This window comes from Aulonocara sp. 'chitande type north' Nkhata Bay, linkage group LG3, assembly GCF_057382095.1.
Source record: "Aulonocara sp. 'chitande type north' Nkhata Bay isolate Kocher_YH1m ecotype deep benthic linkage group LG3, A_spYH_male_GT1.1, whole genome shotgun sequence".
Lineage (NCBI taxonomy): Eukaryota > Metazoa > Chordata > Actinopteri > Cichliformes > Cichlidae > Aulonocara > Aulonocara sp. 'chitande type north' Nkhata Bay.
In genome coordinates this window covers 9593683-9618293 of record NC_141346.1, presented here as the reverse complement: position 1 = coordinate 9618293, position 24611 = coordinate 9593683, and the positions used below count along the sequence as shown (strand labels likewise).

General features: G+C 42.1%; 2 protein-coding genes across 2 annotated transcripts in view; one reads left to right on the top strand and one right to left on the bottom strand.

Annotated features, from left to right (window-relative positions):
* The window catches only part of LOC147333857 (uncharacterized), a 62848-nt gene extending 40797 nt beyond the window's left edge, over window positions 1–22051 (top strand). The window contains exon 3 of the mRNA XM_086271099.1: window positions 21862–22051. Within this exon, the coding sequence (XP_086127225.1) occupies window positions 21862–21986 (125 nt within the window). The 3' untranslated portion in view covers window positions 21987–22051. The remainder of the gene's footprint in view (window positions 1–21861) is intronic.
* Window positions 1–22930, bottom strand: part of LOC147333856 (protein NLRC3-like) — a 59246-nt gene extending 36316 nt beyond the window's left edge. Inside the window, exons 1-2 of the mRNA XM_086270139.1 lie at window positions 19869–22930; window positions 19625–19795 (exon numbers count right to left, since the gene is read on the bottom strand). The gene's annotated coding sequence lies outside the window, so the exon portion shown is untranslated. The remainder of the gene's footprint in view (window positions 1–19624; window positions 19796–19868) is intronic.
* Window positions 22931–24611: the final 1681 nt, after the last annotated feature.

Here is a 24611-nt window from a genome sequence, read left to right as displayed (position 1 = left end):
AACAAACTGAATGACTCAAGTTGCATCCTCCACATGCAGATATTATTACCATTAGGTAATGTTCATGGTGTTTGTGAAAAAATCTATTTACTTCTGATTGGCTTTTTTAAGGAAACGCTGAGCTGGTGCTGCTTTGGTTTCTTTTGTTTCTTCCCCATCTGTTCAGTAAAATCTGAAATCTTAATCGACTGTCAAAAAAACGGATTTGTTTGTTTTCTTCTTGCAGTTTCCAGTTACAGGGAAGATCAGTAATCAATCAGAGATGACTGATTAGACGCATCAGACACTGATTAGTAAAGTTTTATACAGATTGATTTTATTTGTCACACTAACAATTGTTTCAGCGCAGAGATACTGACTGATAACCAGTGTGGATTCTGGCTGGTCAATAATCTATAATCATGTGGATTTGTCTTAAAACACAAGAGTGATCAATGTCTGTCCTGAAATAAGAGCTGAACATCAGGTCCAAACATCACAGAGCAGAAACAAACAGTCAAACTATTAAAGGAAGAAACAATGCAAACTTACATCTTTTTTCAAACGCACACACCAACAACAGGTTCCACTCCACACCTGGACATTAAAACTGACACAGGGGTGAGCTTCCTGGAAGGAGGTGGGATTCCACCTAAAGAGTGTGAGAGGGCCACACCTTCATGTGCTGATATACAAATATGTTGTCTGACTGCTCAGACTGACTCTGAGTCACGGCAAAGTTCATATGCTGACGTGTGAAGGCATGAAAACTTGTGAGGAATGGGGAACAGTAGGGATCTTAAATCATACAAGATGTCAGTGAGTGAGACGTTAGAACGAACGGACTTAAGATGACTCTAAGCAATCAAAGTTGATCTGAAACAGAAGATAAATCCAGTGATTCTTTGTAAAGTTCATCTGGTGCTCACATGAATCCTGTGATGAAAGATTTATTTCACTGAATGTTTCTTCAAAGCTCATTTCAACCTGTTGAAGTCATGAATGAAAGTGCAGACTGAGAGTGGATCACATGATGTTTAAGGTGTGTCATGTGACATGTTCCTGATATTATAACTGCTCAAACACTGATGAATATATTTGAAGAATTATTACTGATGTCCAGTGATGGGAATAATGGCGTGACTTTTTTCAGTAACGAGTAATTTAACTGTTACTATTCCTATCCTTATAACGCCCTTACCATTGCAAGAAAATGCGGTTTGACTGAGGAAGAATAAAGTAGTCGTGGTAAGCCAATCACACGACCGCTTTAAGATGACAAAGCAACAAGGTGATATATACCAGTTTTTAAATTGTATTGATAGGCTACGTAAAACTAGAGTCATGATAAACAATATACACGCCTGTTTTTCCTCAATAGTTTCGTCACGTTTACTGTCTAAGGACAGCGCAGCGAGACCTCTCTGCTTATGAGCAAAAAAAGAAAAAACAGCCCATTCGTGTTGGTGGAGAAATGCACCATGTCGACCAATCAAAAAATGATATGGCAACATGACATTTGGCTGTTTAGGAAGAGGGGGAAGTTTTAGGAGTGACAGCGAGAGAGAGAGAGAGAGAGAGAGAGAGAGAGAGAGACAGCAGAAAAAGAGAGAGAGAGAGAGAGTTTTGAGATGTGAGATTTGTGACGTTTAGCGTGTTTGGGGTTTGTAGTGTTAAGTGTTCAAATATTGAGGATGAAGTACACAACAACACCAAGTCCAGAGGGTTGGGTAAAACAATGATTTAATGAACACACGCGTGGGGAGATGAACACTGCAAAACCTCAGCTGTAGATCTCCGCCCAAAAATACACCAGCAGTTGTCTTTATAGCATCAGGGTATGTTTTCTGATGCCCCCTCTTGCGTCATTACATGCATAAGTTATAAAAACCACAAATGTTCTGTTAACGACTTGTGACAAATGAGAAAAGAACATTCTCCTTGTCTCCACGCCAGGTGCTTCCTGTTCATCTCCTGACTCTCTTTTTTTTTTTTTTTTTTTTTTTTTTTTTGCCTGTCCCGTTTGGCTCTTTTGCCATCAGAATTATTGTCTAAAGGCAAAGAAAGATGCCCAACGGTTTTACTTTACCAAATTGACCATCCCAGCCTTGCCGTAATGGTCCATTTGATTCACCTTTTATTGTTTATTTTATTTTCACTTGCTGAATACGGGACAGACTTGACTGGGGGAAAGAAGGGGAGAAAGAAAGAGAAAGAGCTGAGAAGAGGGACAGGGGAGAAGGGCAAAAAAACAAAAACCAACAGAATGGGCAGAAAAAGAAAAAAAAATGCATATATCGATCACCTGGATCACCTGTTGAGAAAGAAAAAAGAAAACAAGCAGAAGAAAACAAGAGTAATAGAATAAACAACATCACAATGATATATCAAAGTCAAAGTCAACTTTATTTGTCGATTCTGCCACATGTACAGGACATACGGAGAATAGAAATTTCGTTACTCTTCACTCCCTAGATAAATAGCAAATGAACATTTAAATATATTTAAATATAAAAGTGATTAAAAAATGCAAGTAAAATAATTAAAAAGTAAAAATTTAAATAAATACAATTTTACATATAACAAGAAAGCTATATAATATACAATATAATGGGTAAGTGACATTGAGTGTAAACCAGGCAGAGTAGTGCAAATAGGCAAATAGTGCAAATGGAGATTTGGTAATGTATGGTAAGAGAAAGTGTAACAAAGTCTTATGAGGTAATGGCAGTCCAATGCTCCACAAAGTGACTGGTAACTGGTGCAGGCCAGTGAGTGAGTCAGAGAGTGTGTGTGTTTGTGTGTGTGTGACAGAGTTCAGTGAGACCGTGGAGGAGAGAGGGGAGAGGGGGCAGAATCGGGAGGGAGTTAAGCTTCCTGACAGCCTGATGGATGAAGCTGTCCTTCAGCCTGCTGGTCCTGGCCTGGAGACTCCGCAGTCTCCTCCCCGACGGCAGCAGCTTGAAGAAGCTTTGCATTGGGTGTGTGGGATCAGCCGCTATGCAAAGGGCTTTTTTAGTGAGACGGGTGCTGTAAATGTCCTGGAGGGAGGGGAGAGAGACACCAATGATCCTCTCTGCAGCTCTCACTATGCGTTGGAGGGTTCTATGACAGGACGCATTGCAGGCTCCAAACCACACAGTGATGCAGCTCGACAGGATGCTCTCGATGGTGCCTCTGTAGAAAGTGTACATGATGGGGGCTGGTGCTCCTGCTCTTCTTAGTTTGCGGAGAAAGAAGAGACGCTGCTGTGATTTCTTGGCCAGTGCTGTGGTGTTGTACGTCCAGGAGAGATCCTCTGTGATGTGCACACCCAAGAACTTGGTGCTGCTCACTCTCTCCACAGACGCTCCGTCAATGGTCAGAGGAGCATGTTGGGTGTGCATTCTCCTGAAGTCCACAACAATCTCCTTCGTCTTCTCCACATTCAGAGAGAGATTGTTGTCAGCACACCACGTGGCCAGGCGTCTCACCTCACTTCTGTAGTCGGTCTCATCCCTGTTGCTAATGAGACCCACCACCGTTGTGTCGTCCGCAAACTTGATGAAGAGGTTGGAGCTGTATGATGGGGTGCATATATATATATATATATATATATGGGAATATGACATAATAAATATGACAGTAAATACTAAATATTAAACATTATTGTGCAGCACATAAGATCAACAGAACACAGTGTGCTTTGAGGTAGGAGCCAAAAAGGGTGTAGTTTGTGGGTGTGATAACCCGTGTGTACACCTGTGAGCATGGACGCGCTTGTTTTGTTAAAAGGTTCCTTCATGTAATGATCTGCTAGAGGGTGTGGGGGGTCCACAGCCCCGTCCTCCAGGGCATGAAGCAGGTATGGAGGAGATCAAAACTCCAGACATCCAGAGGCCCCCAGAACACAAGAGACCAAGGAAGACCAACAGAGGGGCAGCCGCGCCACTGTCCCAGAAAGAGCTGAGGAGAGTCCCAGATGAGGGCTCACTCAGCAGCCGCGGAGCAGAAGCCAGGGGGAGTTGCAGTGACGCGCCCGCGAGCTCTGCCGGCAGCCAGCTGTGCCTGAGTGACCGAGCCCCAGGCCGAGAGGCCGGGGGCACCCCACCTCCGAAGTGGCCCGAGCGAGCCCCAGGATCCAGGCCCCGATAAGCGGCCGCCAAGGAGTGAGCCGGTGTGTACCTGGACGCCCATCCCCAGACACAAAGAACCACCAACGCACCGATGTCTGAGGGAGTCCGCCATTGGCAGGGGAAGTGGTGGTGGGGGGAGATAGGCCTCCAAACCTTGGAGGGCCTGAGATGTCCCCAGAGAGGTGGCGTCTGATACCCAACCTGACATATAGACACAGACATACAGGCACACACAGATAAAAACATCCATTCCCACCCTCATGCTCTCATATGCACTTACTCCACACTCAACCAACGTGGAGACAGACATAAAGAGACGCTGTACACACAATCACACTCCCAAAGCGTACTCTACGAACCGGGTCTAGGTACCCTTGCCCCTGGAGGGGGGAACTGCACCCAGACCCAGGTGGGAGAGGCAGACCGCCCCGACTCCGCAGCAGCAGGGAGGCCCCACACTCCAGACCGCAGTCGGACGGCCAACTCCTCCTCCTAGCCCCCCCGCTCCAGCAGGCCCCAGATAACGGGGGTGAGAGAAGACTCCAAACCTCCCTCCACCTGCTCATTGTAGTGTTGATGCATGTGCGTTCTAAGGTGCATTTAAAACCCAGGAGGGCATGGAGCTACCTGCCAGAGAGCAGCAGGTAAGCGCATAGTCCCTCCTGCTAGCCCTCAATGTCTACATGTATTTAAAATTGAGAGGTGGGCAACCACGCGAGGGGTGAGGTGTACACCCTGATGGTAACTTGGACTCCGTGTATCGTGCCCACCCCCAAGATCCTATATGTATGTGAGAGTGTGAGTAATGTGAATGTCTAAGTTGTGAGATAAAATTGAGGCAGAGGCAGCCAGAAGGGGACAGAGGGGGGGGGGGGGGGGGGTAGCCTCCTCTGCACCCTGGTGACATACCCCTACTCCAAGGCCCTGCATGTGTGGGTGGTTGTGGTGGAGCGGGAAGAGGGAGGCAGCTGGAGATGGGGAGGGAAGGAAGGGAGGGGCAAGTGACCCCTCCCTGGGGCCAGCTCCCCCGCTGACCCCAGTAGGCACCCCCATACTCCCGGTCTGGATGGGCCCCATCCAGACCGGGGCCCAGTGCAGCAGCGCCTCCCGGGCTCTGTGGGGCAGGGAGGCGCTGCTGAGACAGTCCACCCAACCCCACCACAGAGAAAACTGCACCCACCCCACCATCCACTCATCTTCCAGACTACATAAGACAATAGACGCCCAGGCTGAGATTGTTGGGTTTAGATTTTATTATTGTCATTTGTATTAGGAAACATTTAATCATATATGCTTAGAGGTGTATAATCAATTGTGTAGTGATAAGTTGTGTGATCTTTAACAGGCTACAGAGGCTTGGTGTGTATTCCACACTGGAATGCACACCTGCATCTTGGGGGCATGGGAAGAGGTCGCATCTTGTTTTATTGTTTTATGGTAGGATTAACGTAGCTACATTTGTTTTAGTCTAAGTGCTTTTCTGTTTAGATGAACTGCTGGACTTCCTTACCGGGGGGGTCTAGTCTACCCTCTTCCTGACCAAGGATGATTGCCTTCGTGCTTTCATGTTGTTATATGACCTTTGACACACACACACACACACACACACACACACACACACACAGTATTCTTTGTTCACATGTATACCTATGTAAGATGTTATATGTTAATGACCCTATGCATATTCATGTAACCACAATAAAAGGAGTGCTGTGGGGAAACCTGGCTGAGAGTCTGACAGTGGTCAAGTGGTGGAACGACGCTTGGCTCCAGCCAGGTCTCCTTCATGCATGAGTAACCAGAGAACTTTGGTGCCTTGAGTCTTGCTTTTGCTGCGTAGCAGATTGTCCTTAACGTTCCAGCGAATAGGTTTATGTTACAAACCTATCAGAGATCTTCCTCCACCTCTCCTGTATCTCCCCCTTCTCCAGAGAGAGTTCCTGAAAAGCGGGAAGCTCCTGCAAGATGTGTCAATCTCCCCCACCAGTTGAAGAGCCCCCCCAGGTGGCTCGACGCACCGGTGGCACCCTGCGCCAGGGCTGGGCCCCCATGCACCCACCCGCCCACAACCCCGGCAACACACAAACCAGGACCCAAGCCCCCGAGGCCCGGCAAGGGCCCCAGCCCAGAGACGGAATGCCCCCAGAACCTCACGCCCATCCCGGACCCACCCAGGGGCAGACAGGCTACCAGGTCAGTAACCCACGTCCGTCAGCACAGACCCTCCCCTAGCCCCGCTGCACGCAGCCACGAGGAAACAGTCAGAAAAGAGCCCCCAACCGGACATGACCGCTACCCCGGATTGAGCCCCCTAAGGAAGATGCCTCCGGGGAACCCCCCGATGCCCTAAGCCTGTCCCTACCCCCACACCAATCACAACAGTGAAGGCGGGACCAAACTATGACCCCCCACCCCCACTAGGTGATGGAGCTGATCAAAGGAGCCCAGAGCAATTGATCTGATGTGGTGGCAGAGGCTGTATCAAGACTAATGTAATCTAATAGATAATTTCTATATTGGTTAGAATTAAGATTATTTTTATTTTTCCAGTTCATGAGGACAGTTTTCTTGGCTATGCATAGGGCAGTGAAAACCATATAGGCTATATTCTTTTCTGAAGTGACATTATCTATGCTGCCCAACAAACACACTAAGGGGGAAGTTGGAATGTTACATTTCAGACACTTTGATAAGTCTTCACATATCTCGCGCCAAAACTTCTGAACTGGTGGACAGAACCAAAGAGCATGGATATAATTGTCCGGTGAATTGGTTTGGCAGTGTGAGCAGTTGTTGGTAGACGTGAAGCCCATCTTGAACATCCGATGACCTGTATAGTGCACTCTATGTAATATTTTGTATTGAATTAATTGAAGACTGGGATTTCTAATTAGATGAAAGGTTTTTAAGCAAATCTGAGACCAGAAGTTTAGGTCTAAGTAAATATTTTCTAAAAAGTATGTTTTACCAACCGTTGCTGACTAGTTTCTCAAACATGTCAAAGGCTGGCATTGTCTCGCTTTGCCGAGCCTTTGCACATGCTCAGTGTGTCTCGGAAGTTCAGGTGCCTCTGAACTGAAATGAATTTGCTCATTTCAATTTTTTGTCTTTTTTTGTTTTTGAAAATAAATAGTTTTTGTTTAGTTTCTATTAGTTTCCATCTTTATTAATTATTATTGTATTTACAGTGTCAGAGGCTAGATTAAAGTACATTAATTCAGGTATTACAATTAAAATAAATCAGCTGCTCATCTGAAAAATACTTATATCTTTCAATACTTTAAAAAAATGTATATATTTATTACACAGAAGAAACTGTATAACATGGATTTTTATAAGCTGCAGCTACAGGAGACCAACTTTGTCCTGAGGAAAACTGTATATAGCAGCAACATGCACGTCAGTGTTTGTGTGTGCATGTTGTATTTGTCTGAGCAAAGCCCAGCAGAAAGTGATGGTTGGTTAAATCTGAGTACAAGTTTGGACTGTACATTCGGTTTACAGGGTGTGTCTTTGAACATCAAAGCTGTAACCATGTTTAACAAGAAATATAGAAGTACACTTTTACATCAACGGTTCACAGCTAGAGGCTTCATGTTTTTATTTATTAATCAAAAAGAATTTCTGTTTGTTGACAAGAGTTATTATCATATTATATTTTCTAATCTGGTTTTTCCTTATTTTGTTTATTTTATTTCAATTCAGTTTACTTTTTGTTAGTTTTAGTCTCAGTAGTCTGGTTTTGATCTCTAGTCATTTTTACTGTATTGAGGGCAAATTTCAGAGGCAAGACAGATCAGATATTACAATAAAACCACATAACTCTTTGAAAGCAGGTGGTACAAAACCCTAATGTATAAACACGACATGAAATGAAACTGGAAACTACCTACTACTGGTTATTAGCTGTATTGTTGTTGATAGAAAAGGGTCCACATCACAAAATCCACAAATCCAAAAGGAGATCAAAACAACAAACATCCCCAACAGGCAGAAAACATGATGAACTAGCTATTCTGTTGCTGTCACTCCCAGAATATGATCACACATGCTCTTCACAGTTACAGCTGTGAGTCTATCAGAATTAACTAGGGAGCAGCAGGTTTCTACTAAAACTAAGCTGAAATTAGCCAGCAAAAGATTACAGACTGGTTCAGTAAAAACACAACAGTTGCGTTCACAGAAAAAAACCACACAGTTTCTGTTTTGAAACAATTCAAATAGTCATTCGATGACTTTTTTTAAAAATAAAATGTTTGTCTCCTCTCATCAATAATCTATAATAAGTCAAATGAAGAAAGAAGGGAAACTTACAATTTCTTTAAACTCTACCGAGTAGAATTTCGTCTCCACACCCGGACTTGTCAATGTGTTCTTGTCTCAACTCGCGTTGAGTTTCTCCAAATCCTCTTCGGCCATGGTGTTTATTCAGTTTTCTAGTTTTACTTTCTCCACCCATTTGATGCATCGCATTATGAAATACCACACAAGCAGAGACAAGTCACATATCATCAACGCAGCACAGTGTGAAAAACAAAGAATGACTAATTTCACCTTTTGTGAATCTTTTGTACTTCTCAAAACATTTCCTATCGTTTGATTGACACAGCCTCTGGCTGTAGCCTGCTTTAGGCCTCCTGAGAACTCTGAGTATCCTGTGCAGCTGAGTGCTAGACTTTGATTATGATTTACTATGAATTTTACACTAACTGCAGAAATAAGTAATAATAAAAATCTTCATAATCTGTGGGCCCAATGTGGGTTCCATGTATCCCATGTATACTGTAAGTATTAAGACGTTATCACCTACCACCTTCTGGTGTTGGCCAGAGGGGCCGATGGCGCGATATGGCAGCCTCGCTTCTGTCAGTCTGCCCCAGGACAGCTGTGGCTACAACCGTAGCTGCCCCCACCAGTGTGTGAATGTGAGAGTGAATGAATAGTGGCATTGTTAAGCGCTTTGAGGGTCTCAAAAAGTGCTATATAAATGTAATCCATTATCATTATTATTATTATAGGATATTATGGTCGACAGTATCGAATGCTGCACTAAGGTCTAGCAGGACAAGCACAGAGATGAGTCCACTATCAGAGGCCATAAGAAGATCATTTGTAACCTTCACTAAAGCTGTTTCGGTGCTGTGATGAGCTCTGAAACCTGACTGAAACTCTTCAAATAAACCATTCCGTTACTTGTAACGCGTTACTGTAATCTGATTACTTTTTTCAAGTAACGAGTAAAGTAAGGGATTACTATTGCAAAATTGGTAATTAGATTACCGTTACTTTCCCGTAGGAACGCTGCGTTACTGCGTTACTAAAACCGTGATTTTTTTGCGAGAATGTCTCATGACAGTGACATAAGCAAGTGCGCCGTTAGTGACAACAGCTGTGTGCAGATCAACAGTGGATCATGTATCGATTGTGGGAGAGAGTATGAGCGTGCAGCGTTTAAAGCGTGGAAGTACTGACCTTATATCGAGTTTGATTCCATAAGAAGTGACAAAAACATTAGCGTCCGTTGTGCGTGGGAAGAAAACTTTTTACAGCGAAAAAAACCCCTAAACTTCCAAGCAAGCACCGAGTGCGCAACGACGTAATGGGAAACTCACAGAGAAACTCGCGGATTCTTCAACTGACCGCAGCACACCTGCACCAGGGTAAACCTCCGCCTTCCCTGCTCCTGCTTTAGGCTACAGGTGAAAATAGAGCAAAAGGACCGCTGAGTCTTTGACTTTCTGCTGTGTTTTACTTGCATCTATTGGAAAGAGTGAGTGTAAACACAAAAAATATTTTATTTTATGTGCTGGAATGTGCAGAAAATAGGTTTAAATGTTAAACTAATTTATTCAAGTCAGAAAATGTTGCATATAATTATATTTTTGCTTGATGCATAAAGTTAAAAGATTAAAACTGATAAAACAAGTTAAAAAAGAGACTTTTCCATTTGATTACATTTTGTATGATGGATTATGTAGAAAAAGTAGAATTGGGCTGAAAGATCTATCGCTTTATCACCTCTTCAGGTTGTAAATCGTGTTTTTAAAAAGTAACTAAGTAACTAAGTAATTAATTACTTTTGAAAATAAGTAATCAGTAAAGTAACGGGATTACTTTTTTGGGGGAGTAATCAGTAATTAGTTACTGATTACTTTTTTCAAGTAACTTGACCAACACTGGTCACGTGTAATTTGTCAACATTTTGTAAAGGTCAAATTGTGAGTGTTTTATGTTGTTTAATAATGTGCTTATTGTTTAATCTCTATGAGAACAATATACTGTGGAAATTGATTATTTTATGTTGTTTGTACAGTTCTCACGGCATCGTTGGTGGCACCTGTGTGCAATAAATGCCAGTAAAAATCAAGAACGCCTTGTGTCCGTTTTTCTGGAGGGAGTTACAGTTAATACACCTAGTACTTGTTACTATCGTGGTCCTCAGCAGATGGTACTACAGAGGTCCAGCATACACGATGGATCCTCACACGCAAACTTGTGAAGATCCTCTGACCTCCTTTTAGCCAGCACACAGATATTCACCCCCATTAGTTTGTGTTAACAAAGCAGCACCTCTGCACAGCAGCCTCATAAGTGAAGGTGTGTAAATGTGAAAACTCCTCCTCAGTTTGTGAAAACTGAGGAGTTTCAGCATGAAGAGAAACCAACTCAGTCCAAAACCAGAGGAAAAAATCATGTTTGTCACTTAAAACCTTTGGATCCTTTGACATGTACATAATCTCAGCCCGCCCTGGTTACACGAGCACAGCTCGTGTGTGTCTGTGTGTGGTTTTCCTGTGGCTGGAGAGTAAATGCTCTCTTCGTGTGCTCGTTCCCCGCTCCTTTGCCATGACTTCTCCCGCTGTCCATGGTGAATGTTTCTGCTCCCTTTGGTGTGTCAATATACAAACATGTTCAGTTCACTCCAACCGTTTCTACGATTCTACTGAAACAACAGACCCTGCAGTGAGTATAACTCAAACAAGCAGCAAACACACTTTCACTACACTGACTGAGTTTCTCACAAAAATCCAGCGTTGACTGAACCTTCGCAACGCTGTTAAGTAGCTCTCCCGATGAGTCTGTTCAGCAACAGGTGGGTGTGATTACTCCTCAGGTGTGGCTGGCTCCATGGTGGGAAAACTACGGATTATTGGCAGGATATTCTTGAGTTGTCTGATGACATGGAGCAGAGGGAGATTGAAGCCCCCTTGGCCACATCTGGCAAGAAGTGAGAGGCTCAACATCCAGTCTTAGACTTCAAATTTTTTCACTTATTTCAAGCAAAAATATCTTGTGTTAAGTGAAAAAATCTGTTAATGGAACAAGTGAAAATTTTCCAATCTAAAAACAAATGCCGATATTTTACTGAAATGTTACTCTTGAACTGATTTTGTCTTATTTTGTGTGTGATGAAATTATTGTGACTAGAAAAAAGTCAAATATACTTGGTAAGATTTTGTATTTTAGAAATTACACACAAAGCAGTAAGCTTGGTACTTGGCATCCAGGTGCGCTGTTTTTAAAAAAAAAATATATATATATATATATATTTTTATAACCACAGGTTAGGTTTGTTTCCCTCTTCCAGATGTGTTTGACATTTTGTGTTTGTGTCCAGTTTGCGACATCATCAGGTTTAGATAATTTTTTTTTACAGATAAACAACAGCATCCCTCTGGCTGGACTCTAACCTGTGATTTAAATCAAAAGCTGACATTTTCCTTCTGACAGCACCAAGCAGCTGAATGTATGTTTGAGTTTACCTGCATACATGGTGTTCACCTGTTCAACACCTGCCTGCTCAGTAACATCATCTCACACAGAGGAACAAACAACAGGTTTATGTTTGAGGTGGTTGTCGTGGAGTCACCACTTTATTTCTTAATCACTGAAACATTGTTTTTCTGGATGAAATTCTCAGTCAGCTCATTTGTTGAGTTAAAGAGATAAACTTACACAACACTGACAAACTGTGTGTGTTCTCCATAACACCTGGTATTGATTACTGAATAATGTGATTGTCCAGTCTCAGACCATCAGCAGGTAATGTGGTCATGTTTTCTGATTCAGCAGCAGGTGTTAAACAGCTGACAGAGTTAACACCATGTTTGCAGGCGAACTGACGGACAAACTGACAAACCTGCAGAAGCAACATCTTTAGAACATGCAAACAGATCTAAGTGTCTTTGAAAACTCTTCAGCACAGGATTGCCTGTTGGGGGCTGAGATAAGACATTTTGAATCAATTAACAAAGTCTAGTCTTGGAAGCTACATTTTGTATTTAAAAATGATGTTTTCTATTCATTGGAAGGGGTTGATTTGGATCTATTAGTGTGCTGTGGATTTGGCCAATATGGTACGTTTCATTTGTACACAATATTACAGTTGCTGAATAAGCATAACAAAGTGCAGTTTAAGTAGTTTATAAGTGTTTGTCCCACGATCAAGGCTGGACTGGGACAAAAAATCGGCCTGGGCATTTTGACTAGAGACCGGCCCACCAGGATAAAGATTGGAAATGTGACGTCATTCAGGGGTAAAACCGCAAAGGATTCTGGGAACTTGTGGCAAGAGGTACTAGCGCACGCAGGCTTTCAATTGAACTCAGTTACACAGCGATAAAAAGAAACCCCAAAAATGGCAAGAAGCTGTTGTATTATTAACTGCAATAGCCGGTCGCATGACAGCCACGGGAAGCCGACGGGTAAAGAGATCGTTTTTTTTTTATCAGATTACGTCATTGAAGAGAAATTTTTTAAGCCATGTTTCCGAAGTAAGAGCCGACGGATCGTCTGGATATACCAAATATAACGTCTCAGAACACTCCAGCTCACATGTTAGTCTGCTCCAAGCATTCCCACAAAGGTCAGAGTTTTGTAGTAGTTAATGTGTCATTTTTCTTAACATAATTGGTGATATAGTGGCGCTGTCACTTGGTGTTCGCTCACTCTGCTCAAACACAGTGGTGTTTCTGAGTAGCTTATTTGCTTAGCAATTTAATTAACAACTTTTAAATACATTCTTCTTTCATAGTATAATCTTCACGTGCTTCATCCGAAGCACACTTTCTGTGTACTCACTACCTAATTTATAGCCAAAGTATTCACTCACTGTCTCTGTACTGTCTCGCTAGCGTAGCTTAGCTCGTAGCCGACTCATTAGCACCATGGCTACTTCACCTGTTCCTCCTGCACTTTCTTGCTCATTGTGTCAGATGTTTAGTTACTCCTCTGCCTCCTTTAGCAGTAATGATATCTGTAACAAATGTAGCATATTTGCAGCGCTGGAGGCCAGGATTACTGAATTGGAGACTCGGCTTCGCACCCTTCATTCACCCATAGCTAGCCAGGCCCCTGTAGCTGGTGCAGCCGAAGATAGCGTAGGCCCCGCTAGCTGTTCCCCGGCAGATCCCAAGCAGCTGGGACAAGAGGGCGGCTGGGTCACGGTGAGGAGGAAGCATAGTCCTAAACAGAAGCCCTAGGTACACCACCAACCCGTTCATGTGTCTAACCGTTTTTCCCCACTTGGCGACACACCCGCCGGGGATCAAACTCTGGTAATTGGCGATTCTGTTCTCAGACATGTGAAGCTAGAGACACCGGCAACCACAGTCAATTGTCTTCCAGGGGCCAGAGCAGGCGACATTGAAGGAAATTTAAAACTGCTGGCTAAGGGTAAATGTAAATTCAGTAAAATCATAATTCACGTCGGCAGTAATGACACCCGGTTACGCCAATCGGAGGTCACTAAAATCAATATTGAATCGGTGTGTAACTTTGCTAAAACAATGTCGGACTCTGTAGTTTTCTCTGGTCCCCTCCCCAATCAGACCAGGAGTGACATGTTTAGCCGCATGTTCTCCTTAAATTTCTGGCTGTCTGAGTGGTGTCCCAGAAACGATGTGGGCTTCATAGATAATTGACAAACCTTCTGGAGGAAACCTGGTCTTGTTAGGAGAGACGGCATCCATCCCACTTTGGATGGAGCAGCTCTCATTTCTAGAAATATGGACAAATTTATTAAACCCCCCAAAATATGACTATCCAGAGTTGGGACCAGGAAGCAGAGTTGCAGTCTTACACGCCTATCTGCAGCTTCTCTCCTCCTGCTACCTCCCCAAAAACCCATCTCCATAGAGACTGTGTCAGCTTCCAAAAAGACAAAAAACAAACTAAAAACCAGCAACAAACAACTTAAACATAAACAATCACAAAGAAAGAACAATACAGTATCCACATCTGAACCAAAGAGTAAAACAGTGAAATGTGGATTATTAAATATTAGGTCTCTCTCCTCCAAGTCTCTGTTAGTACATGACTTAATAATTGATCAACAAATCAATTTACTCTGCCTTACAGAAACCTGGTTGCAGCAGGATGATTATGTTAGTTTAAATGAATCAACACCCCCGAGTCATTCTAACTACCAGAAATCTCGAAGCACAGGCCGAGGGGTCGGTGTGGCAGCAATTTTTCACAGCAGCCTATTAATTAATGAAAGACCAGGACAGACTTTTAATTCATTTGAAAGCCTGATGCTTAACATTGTCCACCCCAGCTGTAAAACTCAGAAACCAGTCTTACTTGTTATCATCTATCGTCCACCTGGGCCTTACACAGAGTTTCTGTCTGATTTCTCAGACTTTATATCTAATTTAATTCTGAGCTCAGATAAAATAATTATTGTGGGTGATTTTAACATCCATGTAGATGCTAAAAATGACAGCCTCAACATGGCATTTAATCTGTTATTAGACTCAATTGGTTTCTCTCAAAATGTAAAAGAACCCACCCACCACTTTAATCACACTCTAGATCTTGTTTTAACATATGGCATAGAAACTGAACATTTAACAGTGTTTCCTGAAAACCCTCTCCTGTCTGATCATTTCCTGATAACATTTACATTTACAATAATTGATTACACAGCGGTGAAGAGTAGACTTTATCAAAGTAGATGTCTTTCTGAAAGTGCTGTAACTAAGTTTAAGAATATAATCCACCCACTGTTATCATCTCCAATGCCCTGTGCCAACACAGAGCAGAGCAGCTATCTGAACGCTACCCCAACAGAGGTCGATTATCTTGTTAATAATTTCACCTCCTCACTACGTACGACTCTGGATACTGTAGCTCCCGTGAAAACTAAGGCCTCAAATCAGAAGTACCTGACTCCGTGGTATAATTCTGAAACACGTACCCTAAAGCAGATGACTCGTAATCTGGAGAGGAAATGGCGTGTCACAAATCTAGAGGATCATCATTTAGCCTGGAGAAATAGTTTGCTGCTTTATAAGAAAGCCCTCCGCAAAGCCAGAACATCTTACTATTCATCACTGATTGAAGAAAATAAGAACAACCCCAGGTTTCTCTTCAGCACTGTAGCCAGGCTGACAAAAAGTCAGAGCTCTTTTGAGCCAACCATCCCTTTAACGTTAACTAGTAATGACTTCATGAACTTCTTCACAAATAAAATTTTTATCATTAGAGAAAAAATTACCAATAATCATCCCACAGATGTAATATTATCTACAGCTACTCTTAGTACCATTGATGTTAAGTTAGACTCTTTTTCTCCAATTGATCTTTCTGAGTTAACTTCAATAATTACTTCCTCCAAACCATCAACGTGTCTTTTAGACCCCATTCCTACAAAACTGCTCAAAGAAGTCCTGCCATTAATTAATTCTTCGATCTTAAATATGACCAACCTATCTCTAATAATCGGCTATGTACCACAGGCCTTCAAGCTGGCTGTAGTTAAACCTTTACTCAAAAAGCATCTCTAGACCCAGCAGTCTTAGCTAATTATAGGCCAATCTCCAACCTTCCTTTCATATCAAAAATCCTTGAAAGAGTAGTTGTCAAACAGCTAACAGATCATCTGGAGAGGAATGGTTTATTTGAAGAGTTTCAGTCAGGTTTCAGAGCTCATCACAGCACAGAAACAGCTTTAGTGAAGGTTACAAATGATCTTCTTATGGCCTCTGACAGTGGACTCATCTCTGTGCTTGTCCTGCTAGACCTTAGCGCAGCATTCGATACTGTTGACCATAATATCCTATTAGAGCGATTAGAACATGCTGTAGGTATTACAGGTACTGCGCTGCAGTGGTTTGTATCATATCTATCTAATAGACTCCAATTTGTGCATGTAAATGGAGAGTCCTCTTCACACACTGAGGTTAATTATGGAGTTCCACAGGGTTCAGTGCTAGGACCAATTCTGTTTACATTATACATGCTTCCCTTAGGCAGTATCATTAGAAGACATAGCATACATTTTCACTGCTATGCTGATGACACCCAGCTCTATCTGTCCATAAAGCCAGATAACACACACCAATTAGTTAAACTGCAGGAATGTCTTAAAGACATAAAGACCTGGATGGCCGCTAACTTTCTGCTTCTTAATTCAGATGAAACTGAGGTTATTGTACTCGGCCCTGAAAATCTTAGAAATATGGTATCTAACCAGATTCTTATTCTGGATGGCATTACCTTGGCCTCCAGTAACGCTGTGAGGAACCTTGGAGTCATTTTTGACCGGGACATGTCCTTCAACGCTCATATTAAACAAATATGTAAGACTGCTTTCTTCCATTTGCGCAACATCTCTAAAATTAGAAATATCCTGTCTCAGAGTGATGCTGAAAAACTAGTTCATGCATTTATTACTTCCAGGCTGGACTACTGTAATTCATTATTATCAGGATGTCCAAAAAACTCGCTGAAAAGCCTTCAGCTAATCCAAAATGCTCCAGCAAGAATCCTGAGAGGGACGAGAAAGAGAGAGCATATTTCTCCTGTTTTGGCTTCCCTTCATTGGCTTCCTGTTAAATCCAGAATTGAATTCAAAATCCTGCTCCTCACATACAAGGTCTTAAATAATCAGGCCCCATCTTATCTTAATGACCTTGTAGTACCATATCACCCTATTAGAGCACTTCGCTCTCGCTCTGCAGGCTTACTTGTTGTTCCTAGAGTATTTAAAAGTAGAATGGGAGGCAGAGCCTTCAGTTTTCAGGCCCCTCTTCTGTGGAACCAGCTTCCAGTTTGGATTCGGGAGACAGACACTATCTCTACTTTTAAGATTAGGCTTAAAACTTTCCTTTTTGCTAAAGCATATAGTTAGGGCTGGACCAGGTGACCCTGAATCCTCCCTTAGTTATGCTGCAATAGATGTAGGCTGCCGGGGGATTCCCATGATGCATTGAGTTTTTCCTTTCCAGTCACCTTTCTCACTCACTATGTATTAATAGACCTCTCTGCATTGAATCATATCTGTTATTAACCTCTGTCTCTCTTCCACAGCATGTCTTTATCCTGTCTTCCTTCTCTCACCCCAACCGGTCGCAGCAGATGGCCGCCCCTCCCTGAGCCTGGTTCTGCCGGAGGTTTCTTCCTGTTAAAAGGGAGTTTTTCCTTCCCACTGTCGCCAAAGTGCTTGCTCATAGGGGGTCATATGATTGTTGGGTTTTTCTCTGTAACTATGAAGCACCTTGAGGCGACTTTTGTTGTGATTTGGCACTATATAAATAAAATTGAATTGAATTGAATTGAATTGACATGTTGTCATGCACTTCACAAAAGAAGTTTGTTCTGACGTATTCAGAGTTGTGTATCTAGGTACAGGATTCACTCGCACATCAAAACAGGAAACTCAGTGTTTTAGAGTCTCCACTCAACACACAACAAACTCCAACACACCTCATTCACTCGTGCTAGAATTCAATCACCTTTCATTAATCTAAGAACGATCAATAATTTGTATATCAGTTATTAACCCACTAAGATGACAGGACAACAGAAATGCATGTTCAAAATGTTATCACAAAAATAGAATTTCCCTCATACAGTAAATTACTTGTGCTGCATCAATCAAGCAGCAAGCATCTCCCAATTTACTATATCAACAACTAAATTTATTGTCTGATCACTGGTTGGTCAAACCAGAATCTTTTTTCCCACAAAAGTTAAACTGTTGTCCTGCAACCTAGAGAGTCACTTTTTTGAATTGGATAAATTCAGTATTTGATAACAAGTGTCTGCTAAATTGACACTATTTTATCACTGATGAGAGATAACAAGCTAATTTTCATTGCATATGTGTTTGTGTTATTAGGCAGGTTTAATGCATGTCTGTGGAGCTGCATCTCCAGCAGGGTATGTTCTTAAAGCTGCCTTTCCTACACACTTCTCTGCTATTATTTGATCATTTTGTAACTGATGTGCTATGAGTCCACTGGTCTTTGCATCACACTAAATGATTTGGACAAGATGATAAACAGACTCACATGCTTAAGATGTTGTCTAATCTTCATGAGCTCTCTTGTGTTTGTGTTAGTAGGGTTAATGCATGTTCTGCTTGTGTGTGTGATTTTGTATGTTTCTTTTTGCAGTGTTTCAGACTCCTTCTCAATTTTCCAACTTAAGCAGTCAGTTTTGTTTTTCCCAGGTTTGCTAACCCAATTTTTGATTTCTCAGATTAAATAACAGCATTCCTCTGTGTTTTCACTTACTCTCACTCTGTTGTCCTCTCCCACTTCAACAGTCCAACAGCCGGCAGTTCTCCTTCAGCTTCGTCCTGTGTTCCACTGTCTCTTCTTGCCATTTTCTCCAGAGATGGCAAACGTCAAACTCCAACAGTCTCCTCAGTTCTCCTCAAAAGTTTTCTTCACATGTACAGTGAAGTTGCAGCTTGTTGGAAACACAGTGCCATTCATCCAATCAGGCAGGATGATGGGTTTGCTCTTCTTCTCTGATGCTGTTTGTCCACACTGCTGCTGCTTGCTGGGACTCTTTGCTCAGGACTTTGCTGCTGTCTCTTTATCTGCCATGTTATTGTTCTTTGGAGCTGCATTCCTTGTCTTCAGGGAGGAGTGAGAGCTCGCTTGTGAGGTTGAGAGACACATGGTGCTATAAATAAGTCAGCCAGAAACTTGGCCTGCATGTTTCCAATGATGTTAAACTATAACTTTCTTCCGATCGCTGCATGTGGAAAATTGATTCAGGTCTGCTTTGCACCTGAAAGTGACAAACTAAGACATTTTCATTATTATCATCACTGCTTAATCAACACACATCTCTCTCTGTTTTTTGAATTCTCCTTTCTTAAAAGCAGAAAATGAAATTGTAGTTGTTCTTGGCTGATCAACACAAAACCTTTTTCCTATGATTATTTTTCATCTACAATGTGTCACGGCTCAACGGCACGAGGGAACAGGGATGGACACAGGCGCAGAAACCAACCCGGAAGCGAGGTGACAGAAAACAAATGATTTATTTCCGCCCACAGGTAAACAAAGGTGAAACACAAAGCGACGCCACCACACTAGTGGCGCGTAGGATTCGTCGGTGATAATGAGGGCGACCTAGACACCTCTAGGAGACGGCTGAACAGTGGGGACAGCGGGGAGGTAGAAACAGGACTAGGTAGGGGCCGGGGGCACTGGAACAAGAGGAGATCACGATCAGAGGGATCCAGCAGACAACCAATAATCCTCCGCAGTTGAATTGAATTGCCTTACTTGGTTTCAGATGGAGGGGACAGGTGGAGCGGAAAACCCGGAAGCGGTCGAGGCGTGGGGAGGCAGGCAGGTGAGCGGTGGGCCGGCAGGCCACGTTGTGTAAGCAGCTGGCGGCCCAGGTCCAGGAGGACGGGAGCGAGGGGAACAAGATCTCCACTCCGGGTGCTATCGCTGAGGACAAGAAAAGACAGGTCAGTCATCACACGGCGTTAAGACAAGGTTTAGGATGCTCCACTGAACTAACATGGGAATAGCAGATACTCAGGCGATGAGTGGTTGAGAGCGCAGGTCTGATATACCGCTGGCACGATTGCTCACAGGTGGTCAGCCAGGGAGGGGCAACCGGACTCCGCCTAAAGGAGGAGGAGCCGCTGTCTGAGACCTGCAGGTGCCCAACCAGACCATGACACAATGTAAATTTTGTCTCCTTTTCACTCTTTTTTTTTTTTTTTTAAATAGCTGGTGACCTGCAGAATCACCGCTCTCACAATCAGATGCAATTACTTTTACACAGCGCACAAAAACACTGTGACGTCAGACACATTCACACTCACTTTTTCATCTGCATAAATAAATCAAATTCAAATTCAAAATTCAAATTTTATTTGTCATGTACACAGTCATACACAGTACGATATGTAGTGAAATGCTTGGACAACTGCTCGTGACCTAAAGAAAACAAAAAAGGAAAAGGCTATGAATAAGATAGGAAATAAATATGAAAAATTAAAAAGGGTAAATTTAACTAGGAAGGAATAAAATATAAATTAAGGTTAAAAATGAAATAACTGTACAACACAAATTAGAATGAAGGGTAAATTTAACTGGGAGAATAAGATAAAATATATAAATCAAAGTAGCATATACACAATAACAGCAGCGTGATTTAAGTGATGAAGTGAAAACAATGTCCAGAATGTCCAGTGTGTGTAAGAACTGTATGTGTGGGTCAGTACTGTGTGGTGGTGTGATTGAGAGACCGTATCGCCTGCGGGAAGAAGCTCCTCCTCAGTCTCTCTGTGTTGGTCTTCAGGGAGCGGAATCGCTTTCCTGACCTCAACAGAGAGAACAGTCTGTTGTTGGGATGGCTGAGGTCCTTCACGATCTTCCTGGCCTTGGTCCAGCACCGCCTGCTGTAGATTGAGTGCAGGTCAGGGAGCTCGGAGCGGATGGTGCGCTCAGCTGACCGCACAACCCTCTGTAGAGCTCGTCTGTCCTGCATGGTGCTGTTCCCGAACCAGGTTAAGATGTTTCCCGTCAGGATGCTCTCTATGGTGCACGAGTAAAAGTTCCTGAGCACCTTGGAGGGCAGTTGGAAGTCTCTCAAGCGTCTGAGGTGGTAGAGATGCTGACGGGCCTTTTTCACCACGGTGTTGATGTGACAGGACCATGACAGGTCCTGCGTGATGTGAACTCTGAGGTATTTGAAGCTGTCCACTCTCTCCACTGGGCACTCGTTGATGACAGGGGTATGGTAGTTCCTCTCCTGCTTAGTGCTGAAGTCCACTATGAGCTCCTTTGTCTTACTGACGTTTAGAAGGAGGTTGTTCCTCTGGCACCAGTTTTCCAGATTCCTAATCTCCTTCAGGTAGGCCGTCTCGTTGTTATCAGAGATCAGGCCCACCACAACGGTGTCGTCAGCAAACTTGATGATGGTGGTGGAGCTGGTAGTGGCCACACAGTCATATGTGTACAAAGAGTACAGCAGGGGGCTCAGAACACACCCCTGGGGGGCTCCAGTGCTGAGAGTGGCGGAGGCTGAGACATGTCCGCCCATCCTTACTGCCTGTGGTCTGCCAGTTAGGAAGTTGGAGATCCACTGACACATAGATGAGCTGAGTCCCAGATGCTCCAGCTTGGTGGTGAGTGTGGAGGGAATTATGGTGTTAAATGCAGAGCTGTAGTCTATGAAGAGCATTTTAACATAATTCCCCCTTCTAGTGTCCAAGTGAGTGAGTGATGTGTGGAGTGGGTGATGTGTGGAGTGATGTCCTCTTAAAGCAGAAAGCTTCCTGCAGAACAGAAATGTCCTTCTATTGCAGACTTGTCCCCAAAATGCAGGAACATCCTAATAAGCAGAAATGTCCTTGTAATGCATAGATGTCCCCACAAAGCAGAAATATCCTCTTAATTCAGAAATGTCCTCACAAACTAGATACGTTCCCACGGAGCATATCTGGTCACACCTTCCCACACACAAAGATGTGATAGTAAAGGGTCTTCTCTTTGCCTCTCAGGTGACCTTATCGCTATGGCGTCCCAGCTGACCAATCAGAGGCTGGTGTGCATTGTAGAGGCGTGTCATCTGGGTGGAGCTACAACTGAACTCGTCCTAAGCAGAGCCTTTCAGCTGACCAACTGATGCCTGATGGGAGCTGTAGTATATGCACTTAAAAATTCTAGTATTTGTAAATATTGAGAGTTGTAGTTTTTTACACTAATTTTAACTATATTGTAACATCTTCAGTGACAAATTTGTACACTTTATTGCTGTTCTCTTTTTTTCATTGTTCTTATTTACAAAATGCTGATGGGACGCTGGGAGTTGTAGTACCACTTCATCAAAGTACTCAAAAAGTGCAGTAATATATCGAGGTATTCATAAAATGTGTATAGCAGGGTTCATAAGCTAAATAGAAGAAGGTAAGTAGTTAAAAGTGTTGTTGTTTAGGGTAAAATTAGGCTTAAAAGTCCCTTTTTAAGCCTAATTTTGCTTTTGTTTTGAATAATACACTAAGATTGTGTTGTTTCATGTTTGTACGGTTCGGTTTGGACCATTTAGTATTTACAGTGTAAAATTATTTCTCACTTCCCTTAAAATTCAGATTTATGACCTTATTTTATCCCCCATTTTCCTCTTGTGGACTGTGACATAATATTTAACATTTTTTAAACTTTAGAAATTAACTTATGTAAGTATAAGGAGAGAAGAGCTGATGTGGCGATTAATGCAATGTGGTTACTTTCTTTGCTTCTCACTGCTGCTGCTGTTTCATTGTTTGTGGTATTTTCTGCCTTTTTACTGTGAAATTTCTGTAAAGTATTCACTGTTACATTCAGTGTGTTTTCTGTGAAGGAGGCTTTGAAATAGAATTAACATTTGTGCTACAGTGTCAGGTCCACAGTGTTTCTGAAATCCTGTCTTTGTTTACCTGTTTTCTGTTCTTGCCACCAAAAAGCATTTAATAACTTTAAATTATATTTTATATTTTATTATATGCCAAACCGCTTTGTTAACATTGATAAACTTTTGTTTTCCTGGATTCACAGCTTGGTACATTGTATCTGTAGTATGAAAACATTGTTCTTCACTGAATGTTCTTTGGATTTCTACACATGTTAAGTTTTTATACTTCAACCAAATATATTTCATTTAACATCCCAATAAAATGTCTCCCATGTGAATGTTTCAGTGGCCGTATTGTCCGACTGATGTTTCTAACTCCCTAAAATGCTGTTTTCTCTCACTGACAGCAGTAATTTATCTCCCAGTGCTTTTTGTGTTTCTTCCACTACCAGTTTCTTGGCTCTTCAAACCCATCATGGATCATCTGAATATCTACTACTTTAAATCATCTCACAGATGTGTAGTTTTATTTTATGGTTATTTTATTTATCTTTTTTTGAGGATTGGGAGGTCTGCATCACTTTGAGTTCATAAAGTGCAGTTTCTATTCTGGTATTCCTCAACATGGCCTTGACCAACACCTTCTGTAAAATAATAATAATGAGATTAATAATTTAACAAAAACCATTAACACTAATAGTGACACAAATAAAAAACTCGTCTGGAAACAGAAATTAAACTGATTGGAAAAGACAAAACGACAATGACTGGTGACTTAAAGAGTTAGTTCAGTTGTGGCTGGTGCTGATGGAGGAGAGCTTGAACCTTGTTCAGAAGAAGAAATATAAGAAAAAGGAGGTAAAAAAGTTTTACCTTCATAAAGTTGTCAGTGTTTCGAAATACTTCAGCAGTATGTACCAACATGTAGTACACGCTTTAAGGAGCCTGATTACTTTCCTAAATAGCTTTGGCATTTGTAGGAACTCATCTTTGTTTAACAAATTCCTGGGCTTTTTTAAGGAACTCTCCAATTTTCCCTATAAGAACTTAGACTTATTTAATTAACTGTTGAACTTTTTAAGGACTTTGAGAACTTTTTAAACCACTAGAGAATTTCTGTAAGAACCTTTTGAATTTTTCTCAGTAACTTAATCTTGAAAACCTAAATTAACTCTGATTAACTTGAGAACTTCTTTAAATGTTGTCACATGTTCACCCCTGGATGTCAGTAGATTGCAGACAGCTGAGTTCCCAATTCAAGTTCATAATCCTAGCTATGATGATGGCTGTAGAACCAACATGTTTTAAGTCAGCCAAGACAGATCTAAGCCATTTAGACTGTAGCCCATAACCCCATACAGTGTACAAAAATGTGAACACTTAGCAAAAAATTAGGAAATGAAAAATAAACAAATTCTAATTTTATGCTTCCTTTCTTCCAATGTTTTTATCTCTTTTGATGATTTTAAATGCAAAGCACTTTGGTCAGCAGTTGTTGTTTTAAATACGCTATAATGAGGACAGTTTTAAAAAATGGACACAATCCATGTTCAAATAAATATTTTACAGTATTTTACATTTTGAGTCATCTTAAAAACTGTTATTCCCTATAATGTTAACTGTGTACCTCAGCTGTCAATGCCTACTTTAGACTAAAGTTTTATGGCCTTCTTTGGACTTTGCTACATGTTTATGTTTTCATATGTTACAGCCCTGACTTCATGTCTGGAGAGAAGTCTTGAAGTGAGGATGGCATTTTTTGTTTTATTTCTTTAGTGTAGGAGACTCCTCCAACATTAAAACATAGGTATGGTAAATGGCCTGCATTTGTATAGCGCTTTACTCAGTCCCTAAGGACCCCAAAGCACTTTACACTACATTCAGTCATTCACACACTGTCAAGCTACATTGTAGCCACAG